The 19,155-nt window shown below is 38.9% G+C and overlaps 1 protein-coding gene across 17 annotated transcripts in view; it reads left to right on the forward strand.

Moving 5' to 3' along the window:
- The window catches only part of ntng1a (netrin g1a), a 159,229-nt gene that overhangs the window by 98,254 nt on the left and 41,820 nt on the right, over nt 1-19,155 (forward strand). For all 17 annotated transcript variants that reach the window (XM_078938770.1, XM_078938769.1, XM_078938777.1 and 14 more), the window contains one exon: nt 14,159-14,331. In XM_078938770.1, coding sequence (XP_078794896.1) covers nt 14,159-14,331 — 173 coding nt within the window. The remainder of the gene's footprint in view (nt 1-14,158; nt 14,332-19,155) is intronic.

Raw genomic sequence — 19,155 nt, forward strand, 5'->3', positions numbered from 1 at the left:
TTGGGACCTCTACTGTAGACCAATTGTTAACTCTTGCCTAAAAAAGGGTATAGAAAAAGGTATGCAGTATAATTATTGCGTAAAAAATTAAGATCTCTACTTCACAGATTTTATCCATAGCCTGTCATTTTTAGAACGTATCTCCCGCAAAACTAGAACTACTAGAATCTCAAAGATGCAATAGTTTGCGTTTTGATCTGAACAACATTTTTAAATACTTAAATGACAAATATCTATCAATAAATCTTTACATTGAGGGTTTAACATTTCATAACTATTGGATTGTCACAGGGTCCATTAGCTGTTTCTACGTGTTTTTTTTATCATTGGAGCCCCTTTTATTTTTATCTTTCAGCTCGAGTTACAAATTTCCTCTACAACTGGTTCCAGGCGCTGAAAGTCTGCTATAGAGGAGACATTTTTCTCCTACTCGCTGTCAACAGAGAACATTCAACATTCATGCGGTGACCCATTTCATTAATGGAGAGGCCCTTTTTCGAGGTGCCTCCTCGCCGTCTTCCGCGGCCGCTGCCACCTCTGTAATGGGCCCTGCTGTCAGGGTTTCATGACTTATCCCCTCATTGACCTCTCATTCGCTCGCAGCTCCAACTGCATTGATGTTTCAGTCTAGGCTCGAAGGTAGAGGGGGATAACACCCAAAGAAGCATTAAGCTCCCTTCCCCGAACACGTTTTAACATGGTTTTATGCTATGTTCTACATTTTGATGTGTTAGAAGCTTGCAAATAGGATTTTTGGCAGTTTGAATGGATATTTATCTGCATGTACAAGTTATGTTGACGCTTTGCAGCAGTTTCTTTATATTTTCTGGTGGATGCTCATTAAACAGCTAACGTTTTTTGTTATCCTTTTACCGTCTGCCAGCAACTCTGCAAAAATTTGTGTTTATTTGCACTGAATTTAATTATCTCTTCTTCCTTTTTTTTACACCTCTATCTTTAGAAAAGCACATCCACATCTGATGACTTTGTTAGATTCAGCAAATCGAGTGTCCAACACTAATATATAATACTAAAATGGCAGCAGCAACATTCAAAAAGTTTATTGGCATATAGACAATAAATCCTTAAGATATATGTGCCAAAACTCCAAACGGGATATGATGATATTCAGAGATTTGTTGTGAATTTACTGGACTCCCTAAGATCTATCTGGAAGACTGTTCTCACACAGACTCAACATTTTAAATCCAGCAAAACTATAAAACTCACATCAAATTTCTCATAGTGAGTCAATAAATCTGTGGTGGAAAAAAAATGATAAAAATACACTTGCAATGTTGCATCAGATGTACTGATTTCGGGCTGAGAGTGGTGTACATGCCCATTGGAATAATTGACAAAACTCTTACATTTTACCTTGTCTCAACCAACTATTACCCATTTTTGCTATGTTGTGTAGTTGGACAGAGTAAACTCTAGTCAATATGGCGGCACAACTTGGGCTTTATTGCTTCAGATCTTTAGATATCTATGGCTGAACTGCAGTGATCCATTTGGTGGCTTCAACCCCAAATCCAACCTTTAAAGTCAAGAGTCTAACCAAGTGTCAATCAAGGATTTGAAGTCATAAACTGGGAGCCAGCAGGTTCAAACCTAGAATCTAAAAATATTAGTCTGAGTCTTGGCAGCCCTGAGCAACAATCAGTATACTTGCAGCTTATTTCAATTACTTTCAAGTATTCTATATACCATGTACGTGTCTTTAGGATGTTTAAACTAACTGGCTGATCACTAAGTAGTTCTTCAAATTAAATTGGAACGTATATAGTTTATATTTAGATAATATGTAAAAAGTAAACTTCAAGGGCATTATACGTTTAGTATACACTAAGCATACTTGTAGTACACCTAAAAAGACTACTTTTTACTAGGAGCAGCAATAAAATAAAACTTGATGATTTATACTTTTCTAATTTGCTAAAGCAGTGGGCTAGTTAAGTTTTACACCCAGCAAATGTATTGCCTTGAATTTATTTAACAATTTGTATGTAAGTATGAAACAGTAGTTGCTTTTTCTGCCACAATCATTCCCATAAAAAAGAGAGTAAAACATTGTAATGGTTTAATTGGTGAGGGATGTACCAAAAATGTTCTCCAAAGAACAAAAGAAAAGAACCATTCATTTTTATAAATGTATGTCAGGATGGTTCTCCATACATATACATATGTATATATAAACACAAATTTGAACAATGTGAGAATTAGGTATTATAATTCTGTTTTTTTGGTTTCATTTCTGTCATGATTGAAATATGATAGTTTTTCTTTTTTCTTAGTTAATATCAGTTTTTCAGGTTCTCTTGCTTCTCTGCTCATTCATCACCATCACACCTGCTTTTGGTTGCTAATCACAACAGCTGTGTCTGTTTCAGGTAATTACTCGCTCAAAATATTTAAGTCAATGGTTTCAATTGCTTCAGATTAGATCTTTGTTTTCTTTCCTCTGCTTGTCACTTTAGATTTTTTCTGTGCTATATTTGAATTTGTATCAAGTTTTTTGCATATTTTCCCATTAGTTTCTGTTTATTAGGGACTTTTTGTCCACATGTGCCTGTATTTGTAGCCTTCAACTAGTGATGGGTAGACAAAGCCTCATGAAGCGTTTCGGCACATTGCCCAAACTGAATTGATACTGTGTTACTCTGTTAAACTCGTCACTGGACTCATTTAGTGCCCAAGTGACCGAAATGTAACCGATAAGATCTGGTGATTTTTCAAATTAAAATGTTTGTCACAATAAAAAATAGTTTAGACTCAGAAGAAAACCAACTAAAACCCACCAAATTGACGCGAAACCCACCCAAAGCAAATTTTCAACACAATATCAAAATCAAAAACCACCCAATTGGGCGGAAAACTGCAGAACCGGGCAACACAGCTGGTAGATGTGCTTCCTTATTTGGATTCTCTGTGACACACACATGCAGTGACTGTATTGGTCATGTGACTTTACCTGAAGCGATACACTTTAGGTTTCACTTTATGAATTCAACACGTCATTTTTCATTACAAAATTTAAGCAACAAAAAAAGTTATTATATTTATTATATTATATAGTTATTATAATTTTTTTATAGTAGTTTTTATTTTGTTGGGATGTAGAGCAACACATTGAAAAAGTGCTTTGCTGCCATATTGAAGCTTAAGATACTACGACTTTACAGATAAAAATGCAAGAATGGCAGTCAGTCGTAGTGTTTAGCCTGACACATTTGCATGTAATCTGAAATTCTAAAAAGGGCTGACCATCCAGTCATCAGTCAGACTTCCAACTGCACCAGTCATATCTGCATGGATGATGTGTGAAAAAGAGCGTCGTCTGTGAAGAAAACACCATATGGCTGTTTTCCCTTTTACAAGCCAAAGCAGATCTAAGATTTTCAAACAGGCGGCGATGTGCTGACAGTTTCATCGTGGTGTCTTTTTTTCCTATTCACCTTGAAACGCACACATTGACAGCATTAGTGTGGAAAATAACCTAGAACTCAGACCCAAGCTCTTGTTTGATATGCTTTTTTTATTATTTTGTAGTTACTGGACCTCACGTAATCAGAATCAACTGAAGTGAAAATAAAACCCTCAATGTGATGTCCTCATTTGTAGACGCCAGGTCTCAAGAGTTAAAGGAGCCAGATTTGTGATTTCGTAGAAATTCGTAGAAGCTGGAGTTTAGTAGGCATTAGCATCTGAGGGGTTTTAGATGGAATTTCACAGTAAATCAAACAAATAAAAAATAATATATAGTTGTTTGTTTTTTTACAACTTCTTGTTTTATCAAGGTAACCAACTCATGTACTATAATTCAGTTGCTATAATGGAGTTGTGGTGATGATGACAGTGATAAATGAGAACTGAGCAAAGTTCATGGTTAAAACTTTCTTGGCTACAAATTAAAATGTTTCTAAAATACAATTTTGTTTCCCCTTTTTCTGTTTTTTAAAATCCTAAAAGTAAAAAAGTAGGTAAATTATTCTGAAACATATAAACACAAACAAATATTTTTTGGTGTTTTATTATGTGTTGATTTAGTATGTTTTATGCATCAGGCTGTCCACCGTTGATGATGCAACAAAATACACTTGACTTTTGCTGAAATATCTGAAAGAAGTAGTGCGTACAACTTTCTGTTTTTTATTCATGTTTTTTTTTAATTATATTTCCTAACACATACAAAAAGAACACGAAGAAGAGAGAAATACCTCAAGTTTTTGGTGGAAACACATTTCATGACTGCTATCAAAGTATAAAGGCTAGTTTAAATTAATATAGGATTGAAGGATTCATTTAATTTATGGGTCAACTTTTCATTTGACTTGTTGTGATTGCATCATTACTGTATTTGCCACACTAAAGGGCGCACCAAACTATGAGGCACATCGTTTTTGTACTTGTCATTTCTAAGCCGAATTAAACGAGACAAGAGTCAAAGATAAGTCCGTTCATCAGTCTTAATTAACTGCGTTCAGTCATTTTAGAAACTATTTGTACATGGCTACGTTTGTAGCATTAGCCACTTTAGAGTATAGACAACTCCGAACCTTGTTTTCAACTCGTGAAAAAAAAAACCATAGCATTCTGAACCTCTCAAATCCCTTGACATCCCTGTAGATTGTAAGGCGCCCTGTCATTAAAAAAAAAAAGGCTTTTTAAGTGTGCCTTATAGAGTGGAAAATATTATCACTCTATAGCCACTAACCTATAATTTCTTGGTTTTTTTGCTTTTTTTTGCACTTAAAGCAAACTTTTTTTAATGGATACATTTCTTTCACAAATCCCAACTCCAGAACATTTCTTTGTGAATTTACATTTCGATGCTTTAAAAACTAAAGTCTATATTCGCATCATGATGGAAGAAAAAAGAAAAACAGAAACATTTTTTTAATCCCTTTGTACCATAAAATCCAGGACTCACACTTTGGTTGGATTTTCTGCACTAACAGGGTGGTAGTTACAGATATTGTGAATCTGCTAACGTTTTTAATGTGTAGCGTGTTACAAACACATATGCCTTCACATAAGACATAAATAACAAAAATAGACAATTTATTGACGGTGTGCCTTGTAATCCGGTGCGCCCTTTAGTGCGGAAAATACAATAACTTGGCACCAATTTGAAAACATTGAAAAATACTTCATAACTTCTATTACCAAAAAAGCCATCAAGGAGTTAAATCTTATATAAAACGTAGGTTGAGAAAAGGAAATATTTGTAAATGAAAAACATCTATAATTTGTGTAACGATTGGGATTTCTTCTTCAGAACAAGTGTTGATTGAGGGCAAGTAGTTAGTCATCTGCAAATTTGTTCACTCTTAGATTCCTTCTTCATCTTCCTGACCAGTTGAGTAATTACAGTTATGCTTTCTTTTGAAATCACTACCATAAGGACATGACCTCCATTGTTTTTAAGATCATTTAAATGTTTGTGTGTTTATTTTATGCCAAACCGGAATGATGTGTTCAGATGTTAAATCCAGTTTTCCATGTCTTTGCCGAGACTTCTGGATCTGATCTCCCCCTTAAGTCTGCGTGACCCCGGTCCTAAAGTCGAGGGCTGCCTTCCGCCTCTGCACTGCCTCCTGTCACCGCGTCCGCAGCCAGCAGTCTTTCGCTGAGGGCAGTATCAGTGAATCCCAACCTGTCAATTCTATTGAACTGCCTTGGCATGTCACAGGCAGTAAAGACCTCTTGATTGACTCCTGCTTGGATAGCATGTCCAACTGCATACATTAGTAATGCTGAGGGGTTCAATAGACAGATGGCTGGGGCTGATTGATGGAGGCAGGCAGCGCATTTACCTCTCTGCTTGGAACTGGAGAGCTCAACTCAAGGTGGGGGTGATGAGGATTACAAAATGTACTGGCATGATCCCTTCTTTTTTTTTGGATTAATGAGGTGGCAGCTAGGACTGCAGACTCTGTAAACCCCCTTGTGTAAGGCTGTTTTTTTTTTTTTTTAAACACGTAAAAGTTTGGGAAGCAGTTTAAAAACTGCTGTTTGCTAGCTGTTTAAGCCTCAAATCCCTGCATTTAACCCTTTAACACCATAGATGTTGTCAGCGACTACTGCCAAATACTGTAACTATATGACACTTGAAACAGATTCTGACGCAGAGAATATTTGAACAAAGCTGTTTTTTTTTGTTTGCAAAAGGAATCAGCACATTTAAGTTGATTGCATAAGCACCTAACAACTGTAAAGGGTTGCAGATCGCAATAAAGCCACATTTTGTCTATGACAGAATTAGGTAAATGACATTGATTGCGTAAACATTTTGCTACTGTGTATTGTTACACATTAACACAAAGCTGCTTTTCTCGGAATGGGCTCATTTAAGTCGATTGCATAATCACTTTACGACTGTAAAGTGTTGCAGATCGGCATAAAGCTTTTAGTAAAAAATTTTGTTTTTACGTTGATTGCGTAAAAACACTTCACTACTGGGAAGTGTTGCATATTGGCACAAAGCTACTTTTCCCTGCGTCAGAATGGGCTAACTTACGCTGATTGCGTATGCACTTTAAGACTGTAAAGTGTTGCATAATGGCCGCTTTTTGTCTGTGACAGAGTCAGCTAGGTTCTATTGATTGTGTGAACACTACTGTAAAGTGTTGCACATGTGTGAAAGGCTGCTTTTCTCCAGTTTAGAATCCACTTGAATTATGTTAATTACGTAAACGGTTAAAGGGTTACGATGGTTCAAAGATTGTCAACACTGGAGCTAAGTCTCCGGTGTTCAAGGGTTATTCCACTGTAATTCCTTCCAAGAAGCCAACAGGGCAGAGTAATCCACCAAACCTGGAGATGATGCTGATAAATATTTACAGTTGATCACACAACCAAGACTAAAAGCAGGAAAACCTTTATGCTAGTCTCAGTTCCAGGATTCCTGACACTCATTGTATTTTCTGAACAGGTCTGTGTTTTTTTTGTCCCATTCTCATGCTGACTAATTGGACCAAAAAACCTTGAGGAAGGAGTAATAGAGGAAACTTGCCATGATTTTTTTCTCACACCCTCTGCTGTTCTCCAACTGTCGACTTCCAAGTCAGACTGGAGCGCGGGGATGGGGCGGTTGGATTTAATTAGGAGAAGGTTGGGGCTGAGGTTCATCCCTGGAGGGCTGGTTCTGAAATCTCACTCCTTCCTCTTCCCAGGGCAGGTGAAAGGGAAGTGGAGGAGGCAATTAGCAGGTAACATGTAACACGGTCTGGCTGGTGAATTATAAGCCACTGCAGACGGGTCGACTCCAACAGATAAATGTAAATGTTTGATTCTATCAAACATTTACATTTATCTGATAGAATCAAAAGGTTAAAATATTTGCATTTGATTATTTAGTTTACATTTATCCACTGACTATATGAAAACTAGACTGAGTGACCCTTCCAATCCTTCAGACCAAAATCACATAGATTCAGTCATAATTAATACTAATAATAATTAATGATAATCTAATACTTTTTCATTATATTTTTTTATGTAGTTGAAATTATAAACTGACCAGTCAGAAGCCCCTATTGAAGTATGTGGTCTCACGTTGAACATTTGTCAGATTTTCTGCGTCCCACTTTCAGTGGTAGGGGTGTGGACTTCCAACAAGGTCACTCTTAAATGGCAAGAGGGGTTGCCATAGAAACATTGGCTCTGAACGACTTGGACCAATCACTGCACAAGCCTTAGTAGCACGAAATGGGAAGGTCGTAGATTACTCAGTAAACTTGTTGAGCAATATGTTCTGCAGGCATGCCGTGGGCAACAGGTCGTAGTGAACACTTGAATATATATATATATATATATATATATATATATATATATATATATATATATATATACTTTGTATTGCTGCACATTAACTTCAGGCTGCTATTGACTACAATCTCTGTGTACATTGAAGGTCTTATTTTGTTTAGTCTTGCTGTGTTTTTGTACTGATGTTGGTTAGTCACTCATTGGGTATTTCTTTGGAAAATGGAAGCTTTTTTTCACACTTTGGAAATAACTAAGGTAATTGTTGATTCTCTAAACGCAATTTCAATGTTCAGAATGACAATGACAAATGAATAAATCTTCAAATATCACACAAGGACGCAGGCATGTCATACGGATATGCCCTTTTTTTTAACTCCTACCATAAACGGTGCAAAGGGCCAGTTAGTGCTGTTGAGGTGGGGGCAACTTACTGACTGATAGAAATGAAGAAATGAGACAATCGTAGCACAGTTTGTGTGGGTGACCTGTTGGCACCTCTGTATCAGCTGCACAGGAGACCAGTACTCACACCTTACTGACAGACAACGTGAGTGGCGTAAGGGCACCGTACGACAGCATCACCCGGACATCATCAGTGCGTGGAATTTGAAATCTTTTTCAGATCGTTTTATAGATACTTTGTGTGTTTTCATTTTTTAGCTAAAAAGGAAAGTGTGCATGAGCTGTGCATTTGACCCATTTGGCTTGTGAATGAAAACAGCAGGTTGTTATATTGAAATCTAATTGCTTCACTTAGTTAACCCCCTTAAGGAGTGTGTAGAGCTGGGTCTGTTTGTTTGGATCAGCACATTTCCACTCTAGGAGACATTACCGTCTCAGATTGAGGATCATTTCTATTAATTAGAGCTTGATGGTTTTGGCTCCGAAACAAGTCTGGAACAAATTTTCCGTCTTATTGCAGCTGAGTGGAGCTGACTCCGTCAGACTCCCAAACTTGAGTATTTCTCTTGGGAACACGCCTGCTGAGGCTTAAACCAAAGAATCCACAAGATTGCCATCGTTACCAAAGGTGCTGAGACATAGAGTGACTCATCACTTTTTAACGCAGGCAGAATGATGGAATCAGGAAGCAGTTGTTCGAAAAAAGCTTGACTTCATAATTACAGGCTTCAATTAGCCTCAAGCTCTGAGGATTTCCGCTTCAATTGAAAGTGAACTTTTTAGTTTGAATGAAGACGAAGTGAAAGAAATCGGTTTCCTAAATGAAACCATCTCTGATTTCTTCCAACCCTCCAGAGGTCAGATTTTTTGTTCAGTCATGGTAAAGATTTGTGGAAAACTTTAAGAATCCATAAGTTTGAAGGCTTTCTGCCAGCGCCGTCGGAGAAGAGGATGATGCACAAGGGGAAGTGTGTGTTTTCCTGTTTGTGTGCTTTTTCTCCTCCTCTCAAATCAGTGACGAGAGCGTCGGCGTGCGCTCGTGGTGTCAATCAGAATCCCATTACTGGAGAGGTCATAGACAAACTGCTGCGGGGAAGTTGGAGTCTCAGCGGGCTGCCCCGCTCCACCCGCACAAAAACAAATAATACATTTGCACCCAACAATATCATCTCTGCCCCCCCACCCCCTCTATACACACACACACAAAATTCAAGAAGAATTTTAAATCCTCTCAGATATGAGAAGCTGTTCGCTTCTCACAAAATAAATCCAAACTTTCCTATTATCTTTCTGCCAGTCTTGCAATTTAAGCTCTTTTTTTTTTTTTTTGGTTAGGGGGATTGTTGTGAATGCATATCAGGACCTTTAGCTCGGCGGCTGGCGCACTCAGCAGTGCCTTGAGCAATATCACTTGGAGAACACCACCCAAACACAAAGCGGCTTCACCGCCATGAATATTCATTGGCGGGAGACGCCGGAGCGGAGTTTAAAAAAACAACAAAAAAGAAAACGGCTAATAGGTGGATTTAAAAAAAACCCACACAGAATAACGTAAAAGAATCCGGGGAAAACAAATCGAGCTTTCACAAAAAATAAAATAAAAAAAACAGCTCATGGGAAAAGGAACAACGGCGCCAGAAGCCCAAGAGGAAATTTGGCCATTAAAACGGTGCTAAACGCCGTTTCCTGGATGATGCTGCATTCGAATCAGGAGGAGGGGGTGGGGGGTGGAGGCATCCCCCTGGTATCAGCTGACACTGATTGGAAGCACAACATGGCTGGTGGCTGAAAGACCCCGCAGGCCTATAGCTGGCGGTCTCCATCATTATGCCGACGGCGCTATCCTTTCTGGATGCTGATTAAAATGTTTCCGATGTTTAAAGAAGCTGAAGGTTAAACTACAAAGGGTCCGTGCGAAGTCTGACGCACACACACACACACACACACACGTGCGTAACACACTACAAGTCTGGCATCTAGAACAAAGCAGATTGAAAGCCCGCTGAGTAAGCCGGGTGGGAACTGAGTCTGATCCTGCAGCGACTGTCTCTGCACAAACCTTTGCAACATTTCTCCCCCAATTCCTCCCATTGCTGCTCCCAAGCAGATCTTATTAGTGTTCTACAGTCAGAGTAATGCATTACTGTTGTAGTAGTGCAGGGTGGTAATAGATTACTGTTATGAAGTAGTTTAGCCATTCAGTTTTTTAGGACTTAAATGACTGAAGTGGCTCAAAACTAACACCACTGTGTTCATTTTGTGCACGACAGCATCTGAAACATGGGAGGGGCTAAAGGGGGGCAGCAATGAGCTTTGCCCCCCAACCTTTGAGCCAATATTAATATCATTATTGAGAAAGAAATGATCAATACAAGCTTGTTTAAACATTGCAAAAATAACAATTAATATAAAATAAAATTCAATTTAATTAAGATGTATTTATTTGCCACTCTTCCAAAGTCCTCATACCCCCCCCAAATAAAACATTCTAACTTTCCCACTGCCCGAATGGCAAAGTAATCAAAAATATTTATCGTGAATAGGATTATCAGAATCATTTTTGGTAGAAATAGACCACAAATTTTGCGATATTATAACTTTACATCTATTTTATTGGAAGGCTTGCATAACTAAAGTTATTTTGCTAATGTGGTGTGAGTACTCTGGAACTCCGATACCTTTTGGGGTCTCAGGGTTGCAGAAGCCTATCCCAGCTACTGTTAGAGGGCAGTACAATGTTTTCATTCTGTATCCATATTGTATCCATATTGTTCAAAGGAAACCAGTATTCAAGGACAGTGGTCACCGCCACAATACGCTTTACCTTTTGTAGCAACACAGTTTTGCTAATTGTTTTTGTTCAATTTCGATTCATGTTTTTTTTTACAGCCTATTCCGTTCTTTGTCCTGATTGTCTGTAGAACATTATCAATGAATCTCCTCTATGTCGTGTCTACATACATAATACTATTACTCTTTTACCGTTTGCGCGATTAACATGAATCAGATGAATTTATCCGCTTCCAAATCTGCTGGAATTACTTGAATTACTTAAACGGTTGAAGAGTTTTGGTAGTCGAAAGAATGCAAACACTTGAGCAAAAGCCCCATTTTTAAATGCGTTCAACAGCTACCATTATTGTAAAAAAAAAAAGGATTTCACAGATTTCACCAATCAATGGTTATTTTTGTAAGATAACTCATCCATTAAATGAAGGACCACAGTAGTTAGTTTCAAAGAACCGTAAAGGGTCCTCTTCAATCACCTACAGTTTAAAAGTAGCTTGGAAAAAAGTGTTTATAGTCTAAACTTCCTAAATAGAGTCCTTTAAAAATTCCTAAAGGCAGGTTGTGCCCAGAAAAAGGACTTCCAGCGTTTTTGTCAATTTTTTAAAACACATAAAAGGGTTGGATTTTTACTATTAATTCTTTATTTGTTTGTTTTACTTGCCCCAGCAGCAGCTGAACAAATTCAATTCAATCCAATTTTATTTGTATAGCCCAAATTCACAAAAACAGTCATCTTGATGGGCTTCGTATAGGTAATTGAAAAAGTAAAGCACAAAATCAAAAGGATAATTAGTACATAGAATATAATAGGAAAATACTAAATTGAAGTAACAAAACAGACTAAACTAATCTGGACATCCCTGCCCTTAGACCCTCCTTCGCGGTAAGGAAAAACTCCTGAAATAAACGGATTCTGGAAAAACGAAGAAACCTTAGGGGTGCCCACATGTAGGAGGGATCCTCCCCCAGAACTCATCGAGAAGAATTGACTTATTTAACTCTAGATCAGGGGTCGGGAACCTTTTTGGCCAAGAGAGCCATAAATGCCACATATTTTGAAATGTAATTTCGAAAGAGCCATACAATTATGTAGTGTCCCTTTCCCACACTGAGGCACGGAGACTTAACCTCTTTTAAAGTTCTTTATTCCGATTACTGCAGACCGCAACAAACGCCGTTCAATTAATTCAGCAACTCCTGAATCTCTCCCGCCGACACGAGAGCGCTTCTCCCAACTTTATATTCCCCTGCTCCCGCTGCAGCCCTCCCATTTCCCTTATTCGGCCCATAGCTGAACCCCATTGGTCCAAACTACCTAACAACAGGCTGAGCGACAGAACTGAGGGCCAATCAGATCTCTGCTTGATCGATGCGTTCAATGAACTCCAGAACTTTTAACGCGGCCCAACAGCCATCCAACTCAGTCCGCGACAATTTGTTTAAAACTAAATATACAAATGAATGTGTGCATTTGATTTAATTTCAACATTTTTAAAGTACAATAAGTCTGTGGATTCTTTTTTAATAACATTGTTATTCTGTTGCTAATAAATGATGAGTATTTCTCGTGGTAGTTTTGCTGATGGTCTAGTCCGGTTGATACGTGGTGAGTTTCTGCTTCACGCAGGCGTTGAGACTTTAACGTGATCTTAGGTCTGAATGTACTGTAGATGTGACAAAGACTGCTCACATGCAGACGGGGAGCCAAACACACACTCACACGCTGCAGTGAGTGACGGGAAGCGGGTTTTACGTTTTTACAATCCCTGCGCGATTCACCTGCTGCCTGTCCCCACAACACCTCAGCCCCACCCTCTGCTTTCTCCCTCACACATCCCGTCCCCGCATCTGCGCGCTCTTTCTCAGAGACGGGAGCGCGTAGTTTTAGGCACGGCAATTCACAGGTTTCCAGCTGGTACAAACTCTGTGAAATAATAGATAATAGTAACTGATAGCGCTGGCGCAGATTTCTCTCTCTAAGCACTGCTACTACTACGCGCCTCTGACATCGCATCGCGCCCGAGAACTGGTCTAATGAAAAAAAAAAACTATAATTAAAGATTTGTCTGCGAGCCACATGTGACCATCAAAAGAGCCATATATGGCTCGCGAGCCATAGGTTCCCGACCCCTGCTCTAGATGATCTTACCGTTACTATAGGGGTTTTTATAGCTTCAGACACACAAGGAGTATATTTGCATAAACCCCCACTGTGTTGGACATCTTAACATAAAATTACGTGCAATCACACCTAGATATGGTTAGTTCAACTCTGTAGCGCAACAATCTGTGCAACCTTCCCCTAAATAAAAGCTTCAAAAAACTATTGTCCTCTTTTGATTTCTTATTATCACTTGGACTCATTTTCTGTGTTTGGCAACCCTTCCCCCTTATGTTTGTGAGGAGGATTTTTCCAGCGCTCATCCTTGTTGATTCTTTGCTGCAGTTTGGAAATTCTCTGTATTTCTCAAAGTGCTCCATGCACCGCGAGGCTCATAAATTCATTTAACAGATCGAGACCCCCTCAAACTCGTCTAGCCAGGGGAGAAAATGAATTTGCTGAGTTCATTGTTAAATGGGGGGGGGGGGGGGGGGGGGGCTCTGCCGTGAGGATTTAGTGCACCTTAGGGGAGTCCCTCTTTTCCAAAACCGAATGTGTGCCTCAGAGATCTCATCTCATTTTAATTTGTCACGGAGAAGGTGCTGCGTCCCCCCTCCACCACCACCTCTGGCTAACTCTGAGCAGCTATTCATCGTCTTGCAGAGCTACAAGCCTTCTTGAAGTCTTCATTCTCCAAGAGCTTGTTCGCAATTTGGCTGAACTTGTTTTCTTCGGCTTTCGCCTCACGCGCCTGGACCCTTTCTTTTTTTCCTTGTCGGGTGACTGTGACTGTACCACAATCACGCGTTTTCCCGGGGGACAATTAAATCTGAAGTGCTTTCCCAGGAGTAGAGAGGCGGGGACGGAACGGAGGAAGTAAAGATGTTTAGATTTGTTTGTGCAACCGAGTGTCTCCTTTGAACTAGGAGAGATGCTCTCAAGGACAGCCCGCCTTTCAGACACTTTTGTCTAACCAAATTAAAGAACTTGTCTGTTTTTCATCCTGGAGCAATAAAAAATAAAAACATATTAAAAAAATGACCAGTGTTGATGTGTTTTCCTCTTTCATCCCAGTTTCTGTTTCCTCGACAGGTGCAAGTGCAATCTCCACGCCAACAGCTGTGTGTATGACAAAGAGAAGCTGAGCTGCGAGTGCGAGCACAACACCACCGGGCCTGACTGCGGCCGCTGCAAGATAAACTACCAAGGGCGAGCGTGGAGCGCCGGCTCCTACCTACCCATCCCCAAAGGCACCGCTAATATCTGTGAGTGCACCCGTGCAAACACACTCATGCACACCCGCACGACAAGTAAGAGCTCAAAGACGACCTTAAGTTGACATGGGTATTTCAAAATAAAAGTCAAACCTTTGATTCTGGTCATACTGAACTGTTGATTTTGATGCATGATACTAGAAAAAACAGGTGTGATAAAATGCAAATATAGATTCTTCAAATTTAGGGATTTCGCATTTTGTGTGCAAATATTTGGATTTTATGGCCACAAATTAACACTTTCCTAGTATTTTGTGGCTGCAAATTGGCAGTTAATAAACACAAATTTACAGTCTGTGCACATAAATTAGTATTTTGTAGTATTAGTATTTTGTATTAGTATTTGTATTAGTATTTTGTGTAAATAAGTAAATTAACATTTTCAAAGCACTTTGTGCGCTCAAGCTAGCCAAAAATTAGTATTTTAGTATCATCAGTTCCTACAACTAATTTGTGACCACAACATTTTATTAAGTAACCACAAAATGCTAATTTATGCATACAAGATACAAAACTCTTGGCTCCAAAAAATAAAATAATTCGAGTGAACAATGTTTTGTTTTTTGGGTCATATTCAGGCTTCCATACAGAGGAGTCTCCATTCATGACCCTGTTGTAACCAAAGTGTCAGCAGCAGCTGCAGATAACCTATTCTATTCTTGTCGCCCCACCCTTTACAAAACTCCCACCATATAAAGCCAGCACTTTAACCCCCTTCCACAAAGAGGTTTTCTTCTTTTTTTCAATTCTTTTTTTCACTGAACTGGTCAGTCCACAACTAAATTATTTTCCTAGCGGTCTGCTGGGTTAGGTAAGAAGGATCATCTGCTGCGGATCAGAGTTTGACGTTCAATCCTGTAAATGAGAGTGTAGGTCAGCTGGTGTGGTTCTGTGATGGTGGAGGTAAACTAAAGAGAATTAAGGTTAAAGAAAAGTTCATTTCAAGTTTAAACCAAAAAAAAGGCCTTTTTTAAATTTCCCTTCCCAAATCGAGTATGTTTGGTTACAAAAATCTTGATCCAACTACAGATTTTGATGAAACAAACGAAAGTTTGCTTTAGAAAATTTGATCCAATGACCTCATGAAGTGTGTTTTATTGTTGTTAGTGATGAATGATTCCTACAGGTAAATTTTTAGTTGTGTTTATCCATTTTTTCCCTCTTTTAGTCATTTTACAAATATTCTCTAAGCTGTCCAACATCTGACATTTTTACGTTTATTGGACAAATTTAGGGGTCTAGGACAATGCGTTGGATATCAGCGGGGTTGAACGTATTAATCCACCACTCACTTTTATCAAATATGACAACTTGACCAACATGTCTTCCACTTTTACCCCTCAAAATATCTAATTTTCAAACTAAATTAATATTTTCACTTTTAACCGCTAAAATTAAAAAATAATGATTTTATTTGAGGCATAACTAATGTTTTAAGTGTTGTGTCGATTAGTGGATGAGGTTTGGATTGAGGCAGATGACTGGTGTCCCCTAAAGTGGCCCTTTCCCCCTGGAGTACCGAACAGGAAGTAGCTGCTGGCTCTAAAGAGCCAAAATCTTCTAAATCTACAAATCACAACTATTACTATTGTATTTGTCAGAATAACAGTTCTTGGTCTGATACTTTTTTTTTTTTAACATGTTCTTGCTAATCTGAATTTTTGACCTACTGACCAATCAGAGGCCTCAAAGTAGGTGGTCTCACATCAACTTTTTAATAGATTTTGTGTAGCCTCATTTTAAGCAGTACAGGTGAGGCTTTCCAACGAACTCACTCCTGATTGGTGACAGTGGTAGCCATAGTTTCAGCATGGCTACGTCGGTATCGTGAAAAAATGGCGACTAAATTGACTTGATTTGGAAGTAAGGCATTTTCTATCAGTGAATTTCGCTCAATCCAGTTCTCGATTACAGTCAATGGGAAAAGCTGAAAATCAAAGAGGGTGTGTCTAAAAAAAATGTCCAGAGTGTCTACTAAAGCTATGTTCACAGCACCCTCAGCAACACAGTTCAAGTGGCCACTTTCCATGATACGTCTATGTAAAAGTGCGTTTCATGCTTCCGTATGACCTTTTTAGGCTATATGTACAAAACGCGTGGCCATTGAATGCACGTCGCCAGTTAAACCAAGTAAAACTTTGACCAATCAGGGACTCAGATGTGGTAGCGATGCATGAATTTGGATTATCTGGGGAAGCCAGACACACGACGAGCCTTACAACGTCTCAATGGTAATCCAACATATCCACCATTGGACTGACGCCAGCAATGGACCGCACCATTTGCTATTGCAAACCGTGAGATTTGCACCACTTCGACATATCGCACCAAAGCCTCTCCAAAAAGAAGAACAACATCCATTGTGTTGTCCAGTGTGAACAACATTCGCTAAACGCACGTTCAAGAAGACGCATCAAATGTGACTGTAGCTTAAAAATTTGATGTAGGAACGCTTTTTTTAATAGTTTTTTTTTCTCTTCCTGCTCTGAAAAAAAAACAATCTTTGTTGGAATGTCATACATGTTGGGAACGTTACAAATTAGCTGGCACTTAGCAGTTGTCTGCACCTATGACACAAAGTCTGAATCCCGGCTGCACGATGTTGCAGCAGTTTATTTAGAAGCGTCTTTAAAAGTCTGAGCTAAGATGCAGAAGGTGTGAAAGTCTTGTAGGCGTGTGACTTTGTGCAGCTGTAGCAGGAATGTCGTGTTCATTTCCTTTTTTTTTTTTATGTCTTTTTTTATTATTTTTGTTCTACGTATGCAGTTATGTGAATAAATTAAATCTTTGTACCGGTACGTCTGCTTTTGCAAAATTCAGGTAGATGGATGACGTTTTGGAGTTGAACAGAAAGGAAGGAGAAACAAAGACCCCCTTTTTTTTCTTTTTACCAGAATAAAAAAAATTGGAGTATGGCCTATAATAATCTCAACTTCTTCCCGTTTTTTTTTTCTCAGAAACTCTCGCTGTCTGTTCTCTTTTTTTGTTTCCCAGGAGGAAAGTAACATCTGCTCTTCCTGCGGTGCAAACTAAACAAGGACACAGTGTCAGACAGAGCTCAGCACATGCAGCAGCTTAACTGCTGGGAGTACAGGAGCGGGGAAAGCTTTGCTATTTACAGTACGCAGCACCTATATGCACACGCCATGATATACAGGTGCATCTCAAACACAATGGAACAGCAACCCAAACTTTTGTTTTGGGAGTTTAGTTCTAACGTGAACTTGGGTTTTTGGAGCACGGAGGCGATCGGTTTATGGTGCGGGCCTCAACGTTTGGGAGTCTGATGCTCCTCGTCTTCATCTTCATAGATTCCTGATGGAGTTTAGAAGTCAGGAGAGATGCGGACCAAGAAATCTGAGAGATTTCCGACGATAAACCGAGGAATTCTGGGAGCTTAGACCTGAAGGGGAAATAAAAAAAGGTATCTGGGTGGGTGAGGATGTTCCTCCTTTAGCAAAAAGTGCTACACCTAAAGTTTATTTCATATACTTGAGTATTTATAACAAGTATACCACAGTCCATGTCTATGTGCATAGAAAATATACTAACTGAATATTCTTCAGAGTAAATTGGAACGTTATAGGTTTACAAATATATAGATATGAAAAGTAAGCTTCAAGTATATATTTAAGTATACTTGTAGTACACTTAAATAGAATCAGAATCCTTTATCTTCATTGTACATGGGAATACAATAAAATTGTAGCAGCCTTGGAGTGGTGAAAATAAAATAAAAATATTGTAAATCACATCTAATCAAAAGTATGTTCAAATATGTACAGAAACAATTAAGTACAGTATGAAAGAAATAGAATAACCTGAGTTGCAATGAGCGCAGCATTATAAATATTGTGTTATTGCACCGAGACTACTACTTTTTGCTAAGCGTTGCTGTTTTTTGGTCTCTTAGTTTTTTGTGTAGATGTTGTGTAGCAGTGTTGGCATCACACTAGTCTCCCCAGGTTTTTTGGTTTGTAATTTTCTCTCTCGTGTCTGTGTAACCCTTGTGTTATCCTAGTTTTAGCGCCACCATTGAGATTCTTTCAACTATTAGTACTTTTTACCGTGTAACCCTTGTGTTATCCTAGGCACTTTAACATTGGGAGTGGGGTCATCTAGACCCACTAGACAGTGCTCTGAACCTTTTTTTTTCAATGATTTGTGATCTTCACTGGTGTCCATGGATTACATGAAATCTTTCCACCTTTATCCACCTTTGTCATGGTAGGGAGAACACGTCAATGTAAGGGTGGGGTCATCTAAGATAGCACAAGGGTTATAAACGTAACTGCAGCAGATACTGAGGCGGAGAAAAGCACCTTTTGAGTTGATGTGCAACACTTTGCGTTACTAACTTTACTTTGTTTCACATTGGTTCAAAGCTGATATGAAAAGCCACTTTTGTGAGAACCACATAAAAGGTTGAAAGTTGACAGTGTGTCAAAGAGCGTTTGCTGTTTATCTCCAGTGTTAAAGGGTCATGGGGTGGACGTGGATCAGAGGTAGCACAGTCGACCTCTCGGTTCCTGCCTTGCCCGCCCATGTGTCCGCCACACTGCCTCTGGTGGTTACATATGTCGGCGCCATTATTCATGCAGAGAAGCCGCTATTGGTGTGTGAATGTGAGTGTAGGGTTGTGACTGTAAAGCTCTTTGGGCCATTAAGACATGTAGAAAGGCATTTACAAGTACACGCCATTTACGATTATTTATATAACATGTATTTTATTATAACTATGTAATAAGAACCAATATTATCAGGTCTCATTTAAAGTTTATGACTGGTATTTCTGCTTTTTTCTTTCTTTTATTA

The sequence above is a fragment of the Oryzias latipes genome, chromosome 20, assembly GCF_053564925.1.
Source record: "Oryzias latipes strain Hd-rR chromosome 20, Olatipes_Hd-rR_3.1".
Lineage (NCBI taxonomy): Eukaryota > Metazoa > Chordata > Actinopteri > Beloniformes > Adrianichthyidae > Oryzias > Oryzias latipes.